Source organism: Nelumbo nucifera, chromosome 6, assembly GCF_055504915.1.
Source record: "Nelumbo nucifera cultivar China Antique chromosome 6, China Antique-T2T, whole genome shotgun sequence".
In the NCBI taxonomy this organism is placed as follows: Eukaryota; Viridiplantae; Streptophyta; class Magnoliopsida; order Proteales; family Nelumbonaceae; genus Nelumbo; species Nelumbo nucifera.
The window spans coordinates 55,335,681-55,357,418 of NC_142654.1; the positions used below are offsets into that span (position 1 = coordinate 55,335,681).

The 21,738-nt window shown below is 40.0% G+C and overlaps 1 protein-coding gene across 2 annotated transcripts in view; it reads left to right on the top strand.

The window, feature by feature from the left end:
• Nucleotides 1-21,738, top strand: part of LOC104602033 (transmembrane and coiled-coil domain-containing protein STS1-like) — a 64,681-nt gene that overhangs the window by 9,787 nt on the left and 33,156 nt on the right. For both annotated transcript variants that reach the window (XM_019198566.2, XM_088889484.1), the window contains exons 5-6: nt 11,956-12,121; nt 12,262-12,414. In XM_019198566.2, the coding sequence (XP_019054111.1) occupies nt 11,956-12,121; nt 12,262-12,414 (319 nt within the window). The remainder of the gene's footprint in view (nt 1-11,955; nt 12,122-12,261; nt 12,415-21,738) is intronic.

Genomic DNA, 21,738 nt, shown 5'->3' on the forward strand with positions numbered 1-21,738 from the left:
AAAGCTCTTCTGCAAAGATGCCTGGACTGGAAAATCCCAGTAGAAGAGTTAGAAGCGTGGGTGACAGGAAGCTGGAGAGCGGTGGGAAGGGTGAGAGTCAAGAAACTAATTCAAGACTGCTGCCTTTTCATCTTCCCTTCCAAGGACGAGGCGGAGTGGGTCCTCTTGAATGGACCTTGGTATATCGGCCAAAACAGAATGGCTTTGCATTGGTCGATGGAAATGGCGGTGAGTTTGCTACCGGAAAAGCAGAGCAACTTGAACGATCTGAAGGAGATCTGGTTAAAAGTTTTTGGGATCACGTTCTCTCTGTGGTGCCCGAGCGTGATTGAAGGGATTGGCAATTTGTGTGGGGTTTTCTAGGGATAGATGGCTCTGCGGAAGAGCTGAAGACCTGTGAGTGGGTGGGAATAAGAGTGAAGGCTGGAAGGCTGATTCCGGAGAGGATAGAAATAGTTGCAGGTGATTTTTCCTGCTGGGTGTGGCTGTGGCAGGAGAAGATGCCGAAGTTGAGTCTAATAGAAAAGAGGGAGAGGGAAGAAAGGGAAAGGATTTCAGGGGGTGGGTCAGGCCAGGAGGAATTGATGGTGGGAGAGACGGTGGTACTGATTCAAGATGAGATGGACATCTCTGGGGGGAGATCGCCGCCGGAGAATGTAGAGGAAGGTGTTTTGAAGGGGGAGGCTGGAGCTGGAAGACAACCCGTATCCCGAACAGGTCCTCTGCAACTTCCTCGACTGTCGTATGAGGGTGAGATGAAGAAATCCTTTGAGAACCGTCTGATACTGGATTGTGACAGGGCAGAATCTTGGAAGGTGTCACCTTTTTCAAATTTCAAAACCAAGAAAGAAGACCACTTTAAAAAATGATTCAAGGAAATATTATTAGAATGCCTTAAAGACTTGCATCTGCTGCCAGCTAGGGCTGTCAATTGGACTGGATTTGGTCTAATCCGATCCAGTCCAACATTGGTCCATTTATAAATGGACTGGACCAAATCCAGTCCAAACCCCATACAAACCGGTTCCAATCCAGTTCACTTGAAATGCAAATGGACCAGATTGGACCCAATCTGGTCCAAACTAAATGAAACCTCGAAAATTACATGAAAGCCCAGAAAATATAAAAAATTGCAGAAATATATTATTAAAAATTTCAGAAAATATAAAAAATTGCAGAAATAAAGCCTACATTAAAACTGTATCAAGAATTATACAGTTGTTGTATATGTGAGTATATTATACAGTAATGCAGTAATGTCTACTTCTGAATTACAGAGAAATTGCAACAAGTATCAGATATTCTCGTATTCTTAAACAAGTATCAGTTATGCAGTAATGTCTTCTTTCACAAAAAGAAGACCACCAGCCCATATCACCTTCAGCTCCGCTTAAGCAGAACCTTGAGATATTCTGCAATAACTAGCACCTGCAGCACATAAAACACTTTGATCAGTTCTAATAACAAATACATAAGACACAAATTATCATCTTTTATGTCACCATAGCACCTGCAATAACACATAAAACACAACAGTAACATTTTATTCAAAGCGCTATCTGGTTCACCATTAATGGGAACAGAATTTTCCAATCCATAAAAGATGAGGTATGTTTTATGGCTCTTCCACATGCAAAACTTTGCTTGTTTGTCCCTTTTAAATGGAAAACAAATACAACCTATGTGAAATTCCTCTCTTGGGCAGAAAAATACTGGGTGTTTGAAGCAGAGAAGCTATTCATGCAAAGGACCAGAAGTGTCCAATGTAAGAGAGAAGGTTATGAGAAAACGAAAACATAAGAAGCAGATAAATGACTGGAATGAACATTTCGACATTCATATTACAGCCCTTGCATGAATATAAAACAAACTATCAAATAATAGACCATGTGATCCAAACAGGCAATCCTCCCTCCACAGAAGGGTTTCTCAATGGGACTTAATAAAGAGAAGAGGGCAGAAAAGAATAGACCATGTGATCTAACCACAACAAATGTAGAATGTCCAGTGACACTACCAGCCATTAAGGAACGGACCACCTGTTGCCAACCACAACGAATGGCTAGTGACTGCCAACCAGTGATTTCAATCATAGAATGGCCATTGACCCAAATTCAACCACAACCGGTGTAGAATGGTCACCGGTTCTGTTGACCATTGCTTTTACCAACAGGTAACCCTCCCTCGTGTTTGTTTTTTTTTTTGAGCATAATTCATAAATGTCAAATGTGTCAGTCAAAGACTCAAAGCTTTGATGTAATATTTCCAATGGAAACTCCAATAAATGATGCAAATTGGCTCACATTTACTAAATTTGTCAACTTCTAAAAGCTTGGAACTCTCCGTGCACACCTGTGGACCATCCTGAATTAGAAATAACCCTTTCAAGTGCATCTTCATTGTGCTGCTCTAGAATGTAAGGTTTACCATATCAGGCAGGGCACAGGATAGTTATGGCCTGGCTAGTGAGGCAGTTCAATAACAATCCTAGTCAATAACTTTCATTTCTATATGCAGTACATTGCATCGTTGATGGCATTACATCATAAAAGTTTTCTTCATCTTATCAAGGATAAAGAAAATATTCCAACAAAAATCATTAGACAAAGAAAACAAATATCTATGAGGACAGATCCTTGGATGGGAGATGGAGAGTTCAGATCTTTGAAGATGCTACAAGATGGAGAAAGGCCTTGAAAGTGGAGGCTAAAGACTTTATCTTCGAGGAAATAAGAATCAGAGAGTGTTACAGCATGAAGATAAGGGAATCTAAGAAGGCTAGAGTTCTGGTGGAAGGCTTAGAGACGGTAGAATGGATTAAGGATTTCTTGAATGAAGCAGAAACAAAAGGAAAACAAATTTGCTGGAAAGAAAATTGCGCAAAGTCAGGTGGAAGATATATAGCGGAAAGTAAACAGAATGCAAAAGGGTTGTTCATCTCCCTAACAGAGTTCTTCGACAAAGGAAGGAAACAAATGGTCTGTTTCGCTGCTGGGAAAAACAGTCAAGGGTGGCGAGGAGTGATTGAGATTTTGACTGCTTTCATAGGTCGAAGGAGCCTACAGCAGGAGAAAAAGGAAGTTGCAAAAGAAGGCAAGGGATTATTTGCTGGAAACTCATCAGCATTGGAGGATGAGAGTATCACCCAGGGTTTTATAGCCATGGCAAACAGCAATAGTAACTCTTTATTAAATGCAAACTTCAGTATAAATCACTGGAATAAAATGTTAGTGGTCGAAGCTAAGAATCTGATCAAGGATTGGAGGTTGGTTGCTGATATCTTGATGTGCAAGTTGGGATTAAGGAAGACTTTCATATTAACTCCCTTTAATAGTAAGAAGGCAGTATTGGGTCCTCTTGAAAACTTGGTCGAAGTTGAAGCTTTGAGCTTTCAAGAGGATATGGGATCCTTTACTCTGTATAAATGGTCTCCTTCTTCTAATTCAAAATCTTATGCCATTGAAGACAGAGTGATAGTCAGGCTGATTGGGCTGCCTTTCCACCTTTGGAAACATGATGTAGCTGTCTCTATTGCTGCATAATGTGGAGCTCGGTTTGTTGGGGAGTTTTGGGGAGATTTGCGCTCTGCTGCCCTGTTACTGAATGGAGTTAAGCCAGAGGAGATTCCTAGGAAGATTACTCTTCGGGCTGAAGGACTGTCGTTACAGGTGTGGATAGTCTCCTCCATTGAAGCTTCCCTGTGGTTAGAAGCTAGACAGGAAGAAGATGAACTGGTGGAAGCACAGGCTCTGTTTGGCAGTCTAGGATTGGAGAATCAGAGGAAGATGGAAAGTTTCACTAAAATGGACAAACACAGGTTAGACCAACCAAAAGATATGGGCAGAAAAGATGGTCAATTACGTGCGTTAAAAAGTAAAGGACTGACAACCAAAAGGTCCTTTGCTCAGGTGTTAGTTTCTGGCGCCAAAAGTTCAAATGAGTTAATCCATTTGATAAAAGTAAAATGTGGGTTGACCAAGGAAGTTGAGCTGGCTATTGAGAGGGTTGAGTCAATGGGTCAACCCAAAAGGGGCTGCCTTTTAAAAACTCATGTGACCAAGCTTTTATCTCAGGCTGGGTCTAATGTATCGACTGGGCCTTTAGAAAAGCCCATTAATGGGCCATCTGGATATAGCCCATTTGATAAGTCACATGCTCCCTTAAAAACACACGTGACTGAAGCTGGCCAGTTGATAGACGATTTAATTCGTCCAACATCGTCCTCATCGAGCTCCTCCAAGTCTGTGAAGACTTCGAACCAGAAAACCTGCTCATTACAATGGGTTCCTTCGAAAAAGCTCCCTTGACCTTCCCAAGATTGTCGCAATCCCAGGTCTGTTCGATGTAGTGATCTTGAGAACGAAGAAGATACGTCAACAGAAGTTGAGGGTGTTTCAGATTCAGATTCGGAAGATACTCTAAGCCTTGGAAGTGTGAATCTACAAGCTACAAAGGAGTTGTGGGAAGATGAAAGTTTCTCCACTTTTCCTGGAGGAGGAAGTTTCTGGTTCGTAAGGCCTTGGAAACAAGGATAAAGGGAATCTAGCAGCAACTAAAAAGGATGGCCAGGGTACAAGTACTCCAGCAACCAAATCCATTCCAGGAAAGCAACCATCAAAGAGTTTCAGTATGGCAGGGCAGGAACCTTCTTTGCAGGTTTACAAAGAGGCACATACAAAGGATAACCCAGGAAGGTTATGTTAAAACTTCTGGGATTGGGAAAATTTCTGGGGGTTTCAATAGAGAGTTTGGAGGAAGTGACGGTGAGATACCTGGAAAATATTGAAAAAAGATGTTTAGATGAGAGGAAAATTACTAGCGAAAAAAGGGAACTTGGGGGTGAGGAAAATAAGGGAAATGATGAGGTTGTCTTGTGGATTTGAAAATAACAAAAAAGGGAAATAAGGGGTTTAGGGGAGCTCTCTGTTTTATATGGATCTGAAAATTCTTTCTTGGAATGTGAGGGGGTTGGGATCTGGTAGGATGGTGGTGTGTGATCTTCTGAATAGGTGGAAGTCAGATGTGATTTTCTTCCAAGAAACAAAGCTGGAGGCAGGGGTGGTTAGAAGCATCTGGGGGCAGGGTCAAGTGAGATGGGTAAGTAAGCCGGCCAGAGGTTCAGCTGGTGGATTACTAATTATATTGAACATGCAGAAGTGCAATTTGATTTCTTCTTAGGCAGGGGAGTTTTCGGTCTTTGTAATTTTGGAGTTTGAAGGAGGTAGCCAAAGGCAATTCACCAATGTGTATGGTCTGACAGTCAGCTCGGATAGGGAGAGACTTTGGGAGGATTTAGCTAATGCAAGAAGGGGGCTCAACATCCCTTGAGTCTTGGGAGGTGATTTCAATGTTGTCAGGTTCATGGAGGACCGAAAGGGAGAAACCCAGAGAACTAGGGGTATGTGAAGGTTTGTGGACTTTATTAACTAGTTTGATGTAATAGACTTACCTCTCTTAGGAGGGCAATATACCTAGACAAGCAACTAATAGATTTTCTTTGGATTTATTTCACTAGTTCTCCTGTAATGATCTTTGGAGGCAGTGGGCAGCAGTGGATTAGTTGAATAGGACTGCAATCAGTCCCAGGTACAATGTGAAATAAATAAAGAAAAGATTGAGAAAGAAAGAAGAAGACAAAGAGAAGAAGAGAAGAAGAGAAGAATTCAGAAAAGAGAGAGAGTTGATTATCTTGTTGCCCCACTCTACAATTTATATTAATACTCAAATAAAAGGTGAAAGAGCTGAATTACCCTTACTGCTTACATGGCCAAAGAAATAAATAAAAAGAACTAATAAAACTACCAACTGAAACTAACTATAATCATAAACTAACGAACATAGTGGGGACCACATTACTGTTCTCTACACTCCCCCTCAAGTTGGGAATAGATGTTTGTGATTCCCAACTTGCATAGATCTGCTTCTAACTTTGTCTTTGCAACTGCCTTGGTGAGAAGATTTGCAAGCTGCATGTTGGAGGTGATATATGGAAGACACATTTCTTGAGAAGCAACTCTTTCTCTAATGAAATGTTGGTCCACTTCAATATGCTTAGTTCTGTCATGTTGTACCAGATTATGGGTTATATTAATAGTGGCCTGATTGTCACAGTACAACATTAGGGTTTCTTATAAGTAATACTGAACTCCTCAAATAGTGATTTCAACCATAGTATTTTAGTCATACCATTTGCCATGGACCTATATTCAGCTTCAGCACTAGAGCGAGCAACAACATTTTGTTTCTTACTCCAAGAAACAAGATTACCTCCTACAAAAGCACAATATCCAAAGGTAGACCTCCTATCATCAACACACCCAACCCAATCAACATCTATGTAAACTTCTATTTTCATGTGACCATTATCCTTGAATAGTGTAGAGAAGATGGGCCGAATGGCCCATAGGCTGTTATTCTATGTTATATTTATGTTCTTTTCTGTAATGGGCCTTATTCTGGGCCCATACTCTTCTATGCTGTGTTTTTGTAATTTCTTGCCCAACCAAGGGCCTCTCTTGTAATTATTCATGAATTAACTTAATAAAATTGTATTAGAGTGTTAGAGGGAGGGTAAGTTCGAGACTCTCATCCTCTTAACACTCCTTGTCGCCAGCTCTGTCTCTCTCTTATCTTCTCCAATCTTCTCATTTGTTTGGTTTTCTGGTTTTCATCTAATCTTACACAGTTCCATACTTCAAAGGGCTGTTTTCAACTAATAGTATACCTCTACCTGGACACCTCTTCAAATATGCCAATATCCTCTCAACTGCAAGTAGGTGAGTAGTTTTAGGAGAGTGCATATATTGACTAACAACACTGACTGCATAATTGATGTCCGTTCGTGTGAGACAAAGATAGAGAAGTTTTCCAACTAACCATTGGAACATAGCTTTATCTTCAAGGGGTTCTCCACCTTTTGCACTGATCTTGTGATTTTGTTTAATAGGTGTGTCAGTAGGTTTAACACCCAACTTCCCTATTTCTTACGACAAATCAAGAACATACTTTCTTTGGGAAACAAAAATCCCATGTTTAGACTGAGCTACCTAAATACCCAAGAAATATCGTATCTCTCCCAAGTCTTTTACCTCAAACTCTTGATGAAGGAGTTGCTTAAGAGACTCAATCTCACAGGTATCACTCCCTGTCACAACAATATCATCCACATATACAACAAACAGTGTTAAGGATGAATCCATTTTCTTAATAAATGGAGTATGATTTGACTGGGCCTGCACATAGCCAAATTTTTCTAGAGCTTGTCTGGATCTATCAAACCAGGCTCTAGGAGATTGTTTTAGTCCATATAAGGCTTTATTTAGCCAGCAAACCTTCTTTCCTATTTCTGCAATATAAAAACCAGGAGGCAACTGCATGTAAACTTCTTCTTGCAAGTCTCTATTGAGGAAGGCATTTTTAACATCCATCTAAAGAAAAGGCCATGAGTAACTGGATGCAAGAGATAATAAAACTCTGATAGTGGTCATCTTTGCTATTGGTGCAAAAGTCTCCAAGTAGTCTATGCCACATGTTTGAGTAAATCCCTTTACAACTAATCTGGCCTTGTACTTTTCAATGGAACCATCAACATTATGCTTCACAGTAAACACCCATCTACATCCAACCGGCTTCTTCCCTTTAGGTTGATCAACTAGCTCCCGTGTATTGTTCTCCAGAAGGGCATTCATTTCTATCTTCATTGCATCCTTCCACTCAGGTACTGATAAGGCTTCCTGCACTGTTTTGGGAATGGGAATAGCAACAATGGATGCCAAAAAGGACTTGTAAGATGGAGACAAATGATCATAAGACAAGAACTGGGAAATGCAGTGAGGTATATGAGGTACAACGGCGTTTGCCTTTACGGACTGCAATGGGAAGGTCAAGGTCATCCAATGGAGGTGAAGGCTCAACAAGAGGGGGTGAAGACTCAACAATGGAAGGTATCTCATCTGTAATGGAAGATAAAGGAATTGTAGTACCTGGATCTGGATCCGCAGAAGGAATTGGGGCTGGCCTGGACTGCTGATGACCGAAATCAACCTGCCTCCACCATCTGTGATAAACTCTCAAATCCCAGCACCTCTGACAACCATCCCCACTACACTCCTCTTCAGTGATTGGGACATGTAATGGAACTTATGATAAATGAACCTCATTACTCTCCCCCTGAGAAGAAACCCTAGGATAATAAGGTACATCCTCAAAGAAAGTGACATCCATAGAGACAAACCTCCTCCCTGAGTTTGTGCATAACCAAGGAAACCCATTCTACTGAGGTGTATGAGGACATGTACTTTGATGAATAGTCCCATGGTCAAGGAAATACGATTTCGACCCCAAACTGTGTTAAAATCATCTGATGGAAGATCCATGTTAAGGTAGGAACCTCATCTCGAGAACGTATAAGGTAAGCCTAAGAAAAGTGGGTATAGTCATCAACAAACAACAAGAAATATCTGTACCCCCCCCCAGCAGTGATGTGATAAGGTACCCAAACATCGGTATGCACAATTTCAAAAGAAATACTACTTTTATTACTCAATGAATAGGTTGTTTTACAATGCTTTGCAAGCTCACAACTTTCACATTTCAAATTGGACATTTGGAGAGACTCAAACAAACTAGGAAACAAACTTTTTTAAGACCTAAAAGATAAATGACCCAACTGATTATGCCAAAGCATAACCTGATCAACAGACTGAGAAACAAAAGACCTCCTAGCTTCACCATCTTCCCCATGTGAGCTCCCTCCAAGCAGATAGATTCCATTCGTCTCATGGCCAATCCCAATCATGTTCTTTGTCTCCAAATCCTGAAAAACACATCAATCAGGGAAAAATGTTACCGAGCAATTTTGGGTTTTAGTAATGCTACTAATTAAAAGCAAATTAGTGCTAAGTTTAGGAACATGTAAAACTGAAGACAAAGAAATGGCATTAGACAACTTGATGTTTCCCTTGCCAGAAATGGGAACAAGAGGGCCATCAACAATAGACACTTTGTCTCTGCCAAAGGATAAGTGATAGGTAGTAAACAGTGAGGACAAACCAGTCATATGATCAATTACACTTGAATCCGTCACCCAACAAGGTTCAATGTTACCTGGGCTGAAGCATGATAAGCTGAGGCCCGTGTACTTGAATGAGCAAAAGTTGAAGTGGGAGGAGCAGATGTTGTGACTAACGGATGAGATAATGGTGCTGAATTACTAACTTCACCCTCCAACTGAGTCAGAGCAGCCTGGACAACAGCTAAGGTATCTAGGGATGTGGCTCTTGTGCCTAATGAGGTTGCACAATCAGTAGTAACAACCACATTGGCATTTCCCCTTTCGTTTCTGAGTTTTGCTGGAACTAGATGTGGATGTAACTTCCAACAGGTGTCTTTAGTATGTTTAGGTTTCTTGTAATGTTCACATTATTAGGTCCCTCTTATCTTCCTTTTTCATATCCCTCTCCTTATCACCCTAAAATTTGGTTTAACTATTGCTAAGGCTGATGCTGCAACATAACCTTTCTCCTACTGTCTTCACTGTGCACTAAGGAGTAGGCTTGTGATAAGGTCATACTTTCTCTTGTGAGAAGTTGTTGTCTCACAATATCATATTCAGAATTCAGACCGACTAGGAATTCAAACACCCTATTAGTTTCAACTTACTTTCTGTAAGTTTGTGTATCCTTCTAACTTTCCCACTCAATTGTTTTTAGGTGGTCAATTTCATGCCATAAGGATTTCAAGGTTGAGAAGTAAACTGAGATCAGTTTCTCTCCTTGCTTAAGATTATTAACTTCACATTTCGGCTCATAAGCCCTACCAACATTAAGGGGTTGGGAGTAGGTCTCTTTCATGATGTCCCAAATTTCCTTAGCTGTTTTTGCCCACAAGTAGTTTCGGCTGATGTGTGGCTGCATGGAGTTGCACAGCCATGTCATAACCAAATAGTTCTCCTGAACCCATTTGGCATAGGTTGGGTCCTCCTTAGTTGGTTCCTTTATATCCCCCAACAAATAATTGGTTCCCTCTACCCCCAATGGCCATCATGGCTGATTGGGCCCACTCCAAGTAATTTGATCCATCAAACTTGATAGTGGTAATCTAAAAGTTGTTATTAGGCATGCTACTAGAACTACCAGCCCCCAAAAAACCTCCCCCTTGATTTTTAAACTCCATTGCTGCCAGCCCTTCTTAATTTATAGGTCAAAAAACCCCTTTTTAGAACTGAAATAGGTGAAATTACACCCAAAGTTTACTTGACAGTTAACCTAGAAGGTTTGGCCACCACTCAGAAAAGATGAATCAGATTTGTTAGTTTTCTAGAAAGCAGAAAACTCACTCTTGAATGCTGAAACTGGTCTAATTATTGCCTTAGAATTGGCAACAATCATAAACTTTAGGGTTTCAATCCTAGAACTGATCGTAGGTCAAGAAAGAAACCCTAAAATCTCAGGAGAGAACTAAAGATCCTCCAGCCGCACCTCCCAGATTGATAAAAAGAATGTCCTTTAAGGTTTGATCTCAAGAAAAGATGTCAACTTATTCAGAAAGGTCTAGCCGCCACCTTCAAACCAAGGTCTGAACCCTAAAACTGAGATTTCTTCCCTTCTGCTGATTCTTCCTGATTGCTGAACACTCACCAAGGCCCTACAAACCTTTGGGCATCAATTGCATACTGCCAGCAACCTCCAAGAACCAGCCGATGAACATATCTCTGCTGAAACTTCCAACCCTAGGAAGTTCTCATGTAGTCGGCCTGATTAGACTAGCATAAGAATTCCTAGGTTGGTTCTGATACCAAGTAGTCGAATAGGACTGCAATCAGTCCTAGATACAATGTGAAATAAATAAAGAAAAGATTGAGAAAGAAAGAAGAAGACGAAGAGAAGATGAGAAGGAGAACTCGAAGAGAAGAATTCAGAAAAGAGAGAGAGAGTTGACTATCTTGTTGCCCCACTCTACAATTTATATTAATACTCAAATAAAAGGTGAAAGGGCTGAATTGCCCTTACTGCTTACATGGCAAAAGAAATAAATAAAAAGAACTAATAAAACTACCAATTGAAACTGCTAACTGAAACTAACTATAATCATAAACTAACGAACACAGTGGGGACCACATTACTGTTCTCTACAAGTGGCAAGTAGCTCCTCAAGAAAGAACAAGGTGTATATGACTTGGGCAGCCCTTCCTGAAGTTTTTATGAAATTAAATTTTGATGGCAGCAGCCAAGGTAACCCAGGCCCCTCTGGAATGGGAGGGATTATAATGAATGAAAGTGGTAATGTGGTCCTATTGGTGAGGGGGACTCCTCTAGGGCAGAATTACTAGCTGCCTTCCAGGGGGTACAATTTGCAGTACAGTTAGGAGTGCAACAGCTACTAATAGAAGGTGACTCTAAGGTGGTGGTGGGGTGGTTGCAGAACCCGGAGAATGTAATCTGGTGTTACAAAAATGAACTGAAAAAATTCAAGTGGCTGACCAGGAATATATGTGTAAGGATACAATGGGTGGGGAGATCAGCAAATGCTATGGCTGACAGCTTAGCCAAGCAAGGGGCAAATAGGGAACAATTTTACTAGGCACATTTGTAATTTGTCTTTCTATTTAGTCTGTTGGGAGGGGTTGCAGCTCGTGCCTCTCTCTAAACAGTTTTATCTTTTTATCTCTTTTTAATAAAATCTTCTTATTCATCAAAAAAATAGGATGGAAATTCTCAGAAGTCTTATTTTTTTTTCCTCTTTTTTATCGGAGAGATCTATTGTATTTATCTTTGATTGACAATATTTTGGAAATCTCTGATATTTTCTGAAGTAACTTTGCTTATGGAGAAGTTAGGTTATACATGCCCACAATACTTAAGCTTTTCTATGCTTTTCTTGTGCAACCAGTTGACTGCATACTGAACTGTAATGCATGCCTGTTGAATTTAAACATTAGCTCTTACTGATTCTTAGGAAGCCATGGAGGTCTTGGTTGCTTGCTCTGCAAGGGATCTGGTGAAATCTGAAGAGCCAAAGGAGGTAGCCAAATCCCAAGACAAGTCATGGGTTAAATGGAAACGCGGAGGTATTATTGGGGCAGCTGCAATAACTGGAGGGACCTTGTTGGCAATCACTGGTGGTATGGCATAATCACATCCCCCCCCTCCCCCCCCCCTCCCCCCATATTTTCACAATCACACTTTTCCTCTGCAACTTAGTTTCTGACAACTTGTTTTTTTTTTTTTAAATCTTTCACCTTGTATTGCATTCTTTTAACAGGTTTAGCTGCTCCAGCAATTGCTGCGGGCTTTGGTGCTTTGGCTCCTACATTGGGATCTCTTGTACCTGTGATTGGAGCAAGTGGATTTGCTGCTGCAGCAACTGCTGCAGGGTCAGTTGCTGGTTCTGTTGCTGTTGCTGCATCGCTTGGAGGTAAATAAATGGTTTATAAATGTTTGGTTTTCTCTTGACGACTTTTATGTTTTACATGGAACTTTCTACATTGGAAATGGCTGAAGGCAAGACAGAGTATGTATTCACAGAGATTCTACAAGTTTTATGGTCAGTTTTTGTAGGCTAGTATACACTACCTACCTCATGATTTTGTTCTTTCTACGTCAAGTTTCCCCTGGAATCACCCCCCACTCCCCACACACATGCAAAAAAAAAAAAAAAAGAAAAAAATCAACCTATAAACTCTTTCTCTCCCTGTTAATACAAATACCAACCAACTCAAACAATCAATTATTACCATGGGGGATAAGATCCTTGATAATGGATATAGTTCTATATTTCTTTTTGATCAATAACAGAAACAATTCCATTAATTAAGGAGTACGATGGGTACAAGAAAAGAAAGGGGGAGTGATAAACTCTCTTAGCCCTCCCCACCCTTCACCCCAACAGAAATTTTTATTACAACATAGCGCAAAAGAAACTATCCCTTCCCACCGTTTAGCAAGTGTGTCAGCAAAGGCATTGACATCCCTTCTCACCCATTTGACTTCACCTCCACCCCCCTGTAGCAATCTCATGACTTTTCTCTTCTGAAAGATATAGTACCATCATCCAGCCTCCTCCATGAGCTTCGAACCACCCTCAATGAGAAACTTTCTGATATTCATCTTTTTAGCCTTTTGGATGCCTTCCACAACAGCCATAATTTCAGCCCCCAATGAATCATCTATTCCAATTGGTCCAGAATAGATTGCAATGACTTCTCCTTCCTCATCTCTGAAGATTCCTCCTATACCAGATGGACCCGGATATCTTCACTGCTGCCATCAAATATGAGCTTGAGGAAGCCTTGAGATGGAAGGGAGGAAAGAGGCCTAATAATCTTCAATTGATATAATTCTATGCTGAAGCCCTTCTCTAGCTAGTCCTTGTGCTTTACCTTTGCAGATCTACAGACCACTGAAATGATTTCTGTAAATTTTGGTAAAGGATTTTTTTTCTCTTATTTGATGCTAGAATCTCTGAGATCCATAATCTCATTTCTTACTATCCTATTATGACGTGACTCCTGATTGTATCATACTATAATGCCAGAAAAATCCTAAAGAAAGCTTAGTCCAAGACCCTGTAGAAAGGATTGTAGCTCTGCCCTTGTAGAATCTCCTATCCTTACAAGACTACAAAACAGCAACAGGATGTGCTGATGGTGATTTTTGAATACCCCCTCCAATTTTAGAGTCACCGGGTTTGCTGAAACTTTTTTTTCTTGATCAGCCTGGTGTTCTGAAACTTTAACCATCATAGTTTAGATCCACTGGGGGTGGATTCCAGAAAGAGGTCACGACTGCAAACCTGTCAAAATGTCATTGCTGCTGAGCATAGAGAACTCTGTTCTTGATCTAATCCAGTGAACTGTCATGAGAGAAATAAGCTCCATCAAGCCTTCTATGATTTTCTTTTTGTCAAAATATTTTTTTATTCCTTTCTTCATATATTGACTAAAGGATGGTGTACCTCATATATTGCCAAAGGATTTTCTCCTCTGTTTTTTTTTTTTTTTTTTTTTATCAGCAACTCTAGAAACTTTATTAATATTAAGGAACAAAAAGGTACAAAAAGAAGTTGTTAGGGCAAAGACTCTTTACATCAAAATCCCCCCACACAATTAATATTGAGCCCAAAACAAATGCTGCCTATGAATTCTTTGCTTAGCTAATCCATCTGCCAACCCATTAGCAGACCTCCTAACCCATCTTATATGGATTTGCATATTTCTTGATATTATCTTGAATCTTCTGAAATCATTTCTGAATTGCCATAGAACATCTTCATTTTTCAACCAGCTAACGACTACTTTTGAGTCCCCTTTAACAATCAGCCTTGTAATTCCCATATCTTTAGCTTTTTGCACCCCAACAATAGCAGCCATAAATTCCGCTCTCATTGAGTCACCTTGATCATTAGGTCCTGAGTACAAACCACATATATTCCCATTCTCATCTCTAAACACTCCACCAATTCCGGAAGGCCCTGTATTGCCAAAACTACTTCCATCAAAGTTCATCTTCATCCACCCTCCACTTGGGGGGCACCAGGGCTCCAAGACCTTATGATTCCTAGAGGAAGAAAGGGCAATTGACCTCCAGTTCCAGAAGAAGTCATCCATTGAGAAGTCTTGGAATACTTTCAGTGTTTTCACCTAGTGAGCTGCTCTTACAGTAACAATCTCCACTATTGCCTCCTTATTTCTTTCTCTCTCTTCAAAGATTCTTAAGTTCCTTTCCTTCCAAACTGACCATAGCACCACTAGGATTTTTTCCTCCCAATCTGATACACCCATTGATACCCAAACTGACCATACCACCACAGCTGATACGCCTCACGCCTCGCGTCATGCCTCCGCGTTTTAAAACATTGATAGCAACTGGCCCACTAATCTCTGATACCTTCCAACATCCTTCTCTAGCTCACCTTTTGAAGCATTTATCCTGTGGTTCTGATCAATGGGTGTATCAGCTGCCCTTGCCCCAAGTTTTCCTGTCTCTTGTAGTAAGTCCAAAACATACTTCCTTTGTGAGATGAAGATCCCATGCTTGGATCTTGCCACATCAAGTTCTTCTTTAAGGTATCAATCTCACTCAAATCATTTCCTGTGACTACAATGTCATCCACATACACTATCAAAACCAACACCAGTGATCCCCTCCTTTTCACAGAATATGATCAGATTGAGTTTGAGTATAGCTAAATGCAACCAATGCACTTCTAAATCTCTCAAACCGAACTCTGGGTGATTGTTTCAAACCATATAAAGACTTCTTTAATCTACATACCTTTCCTTTAGCCACATCGCTATAAAAACCAATTGGAAGATCCATAGACACCTCTTGCAGGTTACCATTAAGAAAAGCATTCTTCACATCAAGTTGGAAGAGGGGCCAAGAGTATGTAGTTGCAAGTGATAGGAGAATCCGGACTGAACTCATCTTTGCCACTGGTGCAAAAGTCTCCAAGTAATCTATGCCATAATTCTGAGCGTACCCTTTTGCAACCAGCCTTGCCTTGTACCTTTCTATACTTTCGTCAGCCTTGTACTTCACTCATACTTTTCAAGGTGCCAAGGTGAGGCTAGGTGGCCATGGGGTGCCCAGGCGCCTAGGCGATGGAATTTAAAAATAAGAAGCCAATGGATTTCTACCTCTTCTAAACTAGTTTTTTTTTTGGTTTTATGTATTCTATGCTTTTGTGCTTGTGTTTCTTGTAGTGTTACTTAATGAGAACATGTATTAAAATAAAAGAAGAAAATGAAGAAGAAAAGTAGGGGGTGGAGCCCCTATTCTAGACCTAGAAAAGCTAGTGAAAAGATATTAAAACAAAAGAAGCAATGTGAAGAAGAAAAGAAGAGGCGAAGCCCCTGTTTCAGACACCAATGCTGAGAACAAAAAAGAGCTGGAAAAATACAAGAAATTAAGAACAAAAGAAGGGGGTGGAGCTCTTATTCTAGACCTAGAAAAGTTGGTGAAAAAAATGCTAAAATAAAAGAAGAATATGAAGAATAAAAGAAGGGGCAGAGCCTCTGTTTCAGACACATAATGAGAGAAAAAAAAGCTGAAAACACGCAAAAAAATTAAGAACAAAAGAAGGTGGCGGAACCCCTGTTTTAATCCAATAAAATGATTCAAAAAACTTGGGGAAGAGATACAAAATGAAGAACTGTGGGGGAACGATGGAGGGCTGTTGTTCTCTCCTCTTCCTCTTCCTTGATTCTTTTGTCAAAGTGAAACCCCTCAAAGATTATTTTGTTTTTACTTTCGTCACAACAAAACCTGATAACATGCAACAAGTTCTATTATAAAGACTAAAACCAACCAATAAAATATTATATATTTTATATATATTTTTATTTAATAAATATTATATATTATATATGTGTTTCAGTCCCCTAAGCATGCGCCTAACATATTTTTTCTTGGCGTTTGGGCGAGGCGCTCTTTGAAAAGCGCCTAGTCGCCTAGGCGTCGCCTTGACAACTATGACTTCACTATATAAACCCATCTACATCCGACTGTCTGCTTGCCATCAGGTAATCCACAATCTCCCATGTCTGAATTTTAATCAATGCTTTCATTTTCTCTTGCATAGTTGTCTTCCACTTAGGTTTGGAGAGAGCCTCACTAACATTCCTGGATATAGACACAAAGTCGAGGGAGAAAAGGAATGTCCAATAGGAAGGAGATAATCCACTATAGGAAAGATAGTGTGAGATGCAATGAGTAGTACTCTCTTACCTTTTCGGGTGCAAGGGCCGTACCTGGATCATTTAGGCACCAAACCATCAGTACATTTCCTCTTCCCTTTTTAGTAGTGGTATCAATAGGAACTAAACCATCAAAGGAAGCAAGGGTGTACCTAGATCTGTGTTAGTCGATTATGGAATCTCCAATGAGTCGAAAGGGAATGACGTGGGTTCCTTTGCATCAACCTCCCTGTGTTGTCATGTAAAACACTAAGAGGCAGGATACAATGGAGGTGGCAAAGTGGGTGGAGTAGGTGGGTCAGACACTAGAGTGGACAAAGGAGCTAGAATAGGAAGTAGTGTAGATTGCTCACTTCCTTCCCCAAAACACTCCCCCTGAGAAGAACCCCTTGAGAAAAAGGGCGTGGACTCAAAAAAGGTGACATCCATAGAAACATACCGACTCTCGGAGACTGGATCATAACAACAATACCCCTTGATTTCCTGCATACCCAAGGAAGACACACTTCTTCGCCTTAGGGTCCAACTTTAAGCAATGAGAACTAAGAACATGGACAAAGCATACACATCCAAAAACCCTTAGAGGAATATGGAACATCTCCCCCTCAAGAAAAAGAAGGCTGCACGGAGTGCTATATCCAAGAACATAAGAGGATACTCGATTAATGAAAAAAATTGCTGTAAGAATTGCATCACCCCAAAAATGAGTTGGAACTACAGAGCTCACCATCATGCTTCTTGCTACTTCCACAATATGTCTGTTCTTCCTTTCTGCTATGCCATTTTGTTGTGGAGTGTATTTACAGTTGTTCTAGTGGACTACTCCATGCTCCAATAGGTTTGATACCGAGTTTTTTTTCAAAGTATTCCCTGACATTATCTGATCTAAACACTTACACTCATACCCCAAATTGCGTCAACACCATCTGATGGAACTGTTGAACCAAAAAATGTACCTCATCACATGATCTCATCAAATGTATCCTAGAGTATCGAGAATAATTATACACAAACAGAAGAAAATATCGATACCACCCATAGAAGAAATATGATATGGCCTCCACACATCAGTATGAACAACTTCGAAAACAGAAGAACATCTTTTATTTCTTGCTATAAAGGAATGTCTACAATGCTTTCCAAATTGGCAACCCTTACACTCTAAGCTTACAAACTAACAAACTCAAAACAATTTTGGAAACAAAAAATGCAAAGAAGCAAAAGACAAATGCCCTGATCGATTATGCCAAAGCATAATCTGACCCACTAACTCTATCTCATTGTTCCTGCTGACATGATGACTTTGATGACTGGGAAGCACATCAAGAAGATGGGTTCCATTCACCTCATGACCACTCTCAGTCGTCCTCTTTGATTCTAGATCCTACAAAACACAATTACCCGGAAACCTTCGCTCTAGTAGCCAAGATGAACTCTATCGAAATCCTCCTTTCATTGGCATTAATCTTGATTGGGATCTTCACCAACTGGACATAAAAAATGTATTCTTGAATGGTGATCTAGAGGAGGTGTACATGACTTAGCCTCTTGGTTTTTGTGTCAAAGGTAGCGAGCAGAAGGTGTGCATGGTAAAAAAATCATTATATGGGTTGAAGCAGGCACCTAAGGCATGGCTCAGTAGGTTTCACTTGGCTGTACAACAGATGGGGTTTAAACAATGTCAGTTAGATCATACATAGTTTGTAAAGAAAGGTGAAGGAAAATTTGCAGCTCTAATGATGACATAGTGGTCACAAGTATTGGAAAACTAAAATATAGAAGTTCAAGGTGGAAGATCTAGGTCCCTTATATTATTTCCTTGGGATTGAAGTTGCCCATTCTCAAAAGGGCATCTTTATTTCTCAAAGGAAATATGTCCTAGATCTATTAGAGGAAACAAGCAAGTTAGGAATGAAGCCAATTGATTCACCCATTGACATGGTTGGATGATAGTTAGGGAGAGAAGTTAGGAGTGAAGAAGTTCCAGAGACTTGTAAGGAGACTTTTATATATGTTCATGACCAGACCTAACATTGCTTATGTTGTGGTTGTCCTTAGTTAATTCATGCATATCCCCAAGAGTACACACTTTGAAGTTGTAGAGAGGATTCTTAGATTCCTCAAGTTCCTGGGGTTGGTTTGTTATTCTAGAAGCATGGGCATTTGAAAGTTGAAGTGCATATAGATGCTGACTGAGCAAGAGCAGTTGATAACAAAAAATAAACCAGTGGATATTGGTACTTTTGTGGGAAGAAACTTAGTCACCTAGAGAAGTAAAGAAAAAAAAAAAAAAACCAAAGTTTGGTGGCTAGGTCCAATCCTAAAGCAGAATACAAAGCTATGTCCCATAGAGTTGCTGAAATTATGTGGATAAAGAACCTGTTAGGTGAATTGGACTTGTAGTCGATGGTCCCATGTCACTCTATTGTGACAACAAAGCTGCTATCAACATTGTAACCAATCCAATCCTCCATGACAGGACAAAACACATTGAAGTGGACATGCATTTTATTAGGGAGAAACTTGTGAGTGGAGATGTAAGAACTCCCTATGAGCTTAGAAGAACAACTTGTAGATATCTTAACCAAGGGCCTCCATCACTTGCGACACAATGATTTATGTGACAAGTTGAGCATGATTAACATCTATGTCCCAACTTGAGGGGGAGTGTTAGAATAGTTAGTATTTTGTACTGTACATGCCACAAGGGTAGTAATGTCTTTTTACCTCCTCTCTTCTCCCTTCTCTCTTCTCTCTTCTCTATTGTTGCTACTCTCAAATCTCCCCTCTCTTCTCCTTTCTCTCTTTTGTCTCTTCTCTATTTGTGCTCTATTTTACTGCTAATAAGAAATAAATAAAAATTACAAGAGTTTAGCTTAGATGCCATGTATACCAATAGCATATGATAAATGTGTAGTCAGTTTGGTTTAAGCTCTATTTACAAAGTCAAAACCCGCAACCAAACTGATAAGTCAGGTTCTACAATCAATAAGCTTTTGCTTCTACTTACCAAATCCTATCTAACCTTATGATCATTTCCTTCCTCCCTTGGTTCCCAAAGGAAATCTTTCATTACTTATTCCAACTTCCTAGCTATCCCCTTTGGAATTTTGAATACTAACAAAAAATAGACAAGCAAATTGACTAAGGTGGACCTTATTAGTGTGATTCTCCCTCCAAGAGACAGATAATTTTTCTTCCAAGAAGCAAGTCTGTTTTCAAATCCTATTACAACTGGATTCTAGAAATTTCCTTTCTTAAGGTTATCTCCTAGGGACAAACCTAAATAATTCAAAGATCATTTGGATACCGCACATCTCAAGATACTTGAACAATCTAATACCTCCCCTTCCCCCATGTTTATTCCCACTATACAACTTTTCTTGAAATTCACCTTAAGATTTGACATTTTTTTAAAGAGTTGTACAATAAGTTTCAAATTCCTAATCTAGCTAAAATCACCTCATTCACAAAAAAAAGTACCATGTCATCTGCAAATTGCAAATGAGTAATTGGTATCCCTTCCCTATCAATTCTTCAACCTCTTACTAAATTCCTAGAGTCTACTTTAGAAATCAGTCTCCCAAGGACATCTGCAACCAAGGTAAATAATAAAGGATAAAGAGGGTCTCCTTGTCTTATTCCTCTCAAGGCCAGGAAAAAAATCCATTGTTGTCCCATTCACCAAAACATAATAATGACATGTCCTAACACACCCCATCATCCATTTGCATCACATATCACCTCACCCAAAGCTTACCATCACCTCTAGCAGAAATGACCAATCTAATAAATCATATGTGTTTTTCTAAAACAAGCTTGCAAACCAGTCCTTTCTTTTGCTATTAAAATGATCAACTATTTGTCTCCCTTTCACAAGAGCTCTTTGATTAGGTGCAATAATGGTAGGAAGGACTTGCCTAATCCTAAGAGACTTGGGATTTTGGTTTTCGTAGAGGACTTAGGGATGCTGAAATTGAGTCTCTTTCTTTTTTGCTTGGGTGTCTTAATCAGGTTTGTTTGGATCCCTCTAAGCCAGATAAGAGGGTTTGGACTCCTAGACCCAATGGAACCTTCACTTGTGCTTCTTTTTTCAAGTCCATCTCTCAACTTTCTACTCACCAACCCTTTCCGTCAAAAGAAATTTGGTGTAGGCCAGTCCCCTCAAAAATTATGGCTTTTTGTTGGGAAGTTTTTCATGGGAAAGTAAACACTTTAGACAACCTACAAAAGAGAAGACCTTTTCTCTGTATTTCTCCTAATTGGTGTATCCTCTGTAGAGCTCACGGTGAGGATTGTTACCATCTATTAGTATCTTGTCCCTTTTCTGCAGACCTTTGGGCTTGGCTACTTTCGTTGTTTGGGGGTAGTTGGACTCTACCAGCAGAAGTTCACATGCTCTTCAACCATTCTACCTTTTATTGGCCTACAAAAATAGGGAGAATTATGTGGAGATGTGCCTTTTCTCTGTATTTCTCCTAATTGGTGTATCCTCTGTAGAACTCATGGTGAGGATTGTTACCATCTATTAGTATCTTGTCCCTTTTCTGCAGACCTTTGGGCTTGGCTACTTTTGTTGTTTGGGGGTAGTTGGACTCTACCAGCAGAAGTTCACATGCTCTTCAACCATTCTACCTTTTATTGGCCTATAAAAATAGGGAGAATTATGTGGAGATGTGCTCGTGCTGCCTTGACTTGGACTCTTTGGGAAGAAAGGAATCTCATAATTTTTCAAGATAAGGAAAGGAACAACCAAGATTTGAAAGACTGTGTGTTAAACAGGGCAATACATTGGCTAAAGACCTTGGAAATCTTTCGTCAATTCTCCTTTAATGACATTTGGAGAAATTGGTTAGCAGTAGCAAGGTGCTCATCTTTAAAGGCCAAATCAATTACAAGCTGGTCTCCTCCCCCCGAAGGCTCAATTAAGTTGAACTTTGATGGAAGCAGCATGGGTAATCCAGGATTATCCGGAATGGGGGGTGCTTTGAGAAATGAGAAGGGAGAGATTTTGTTGCTCTACTCAGGTCCTTTGGGAATTG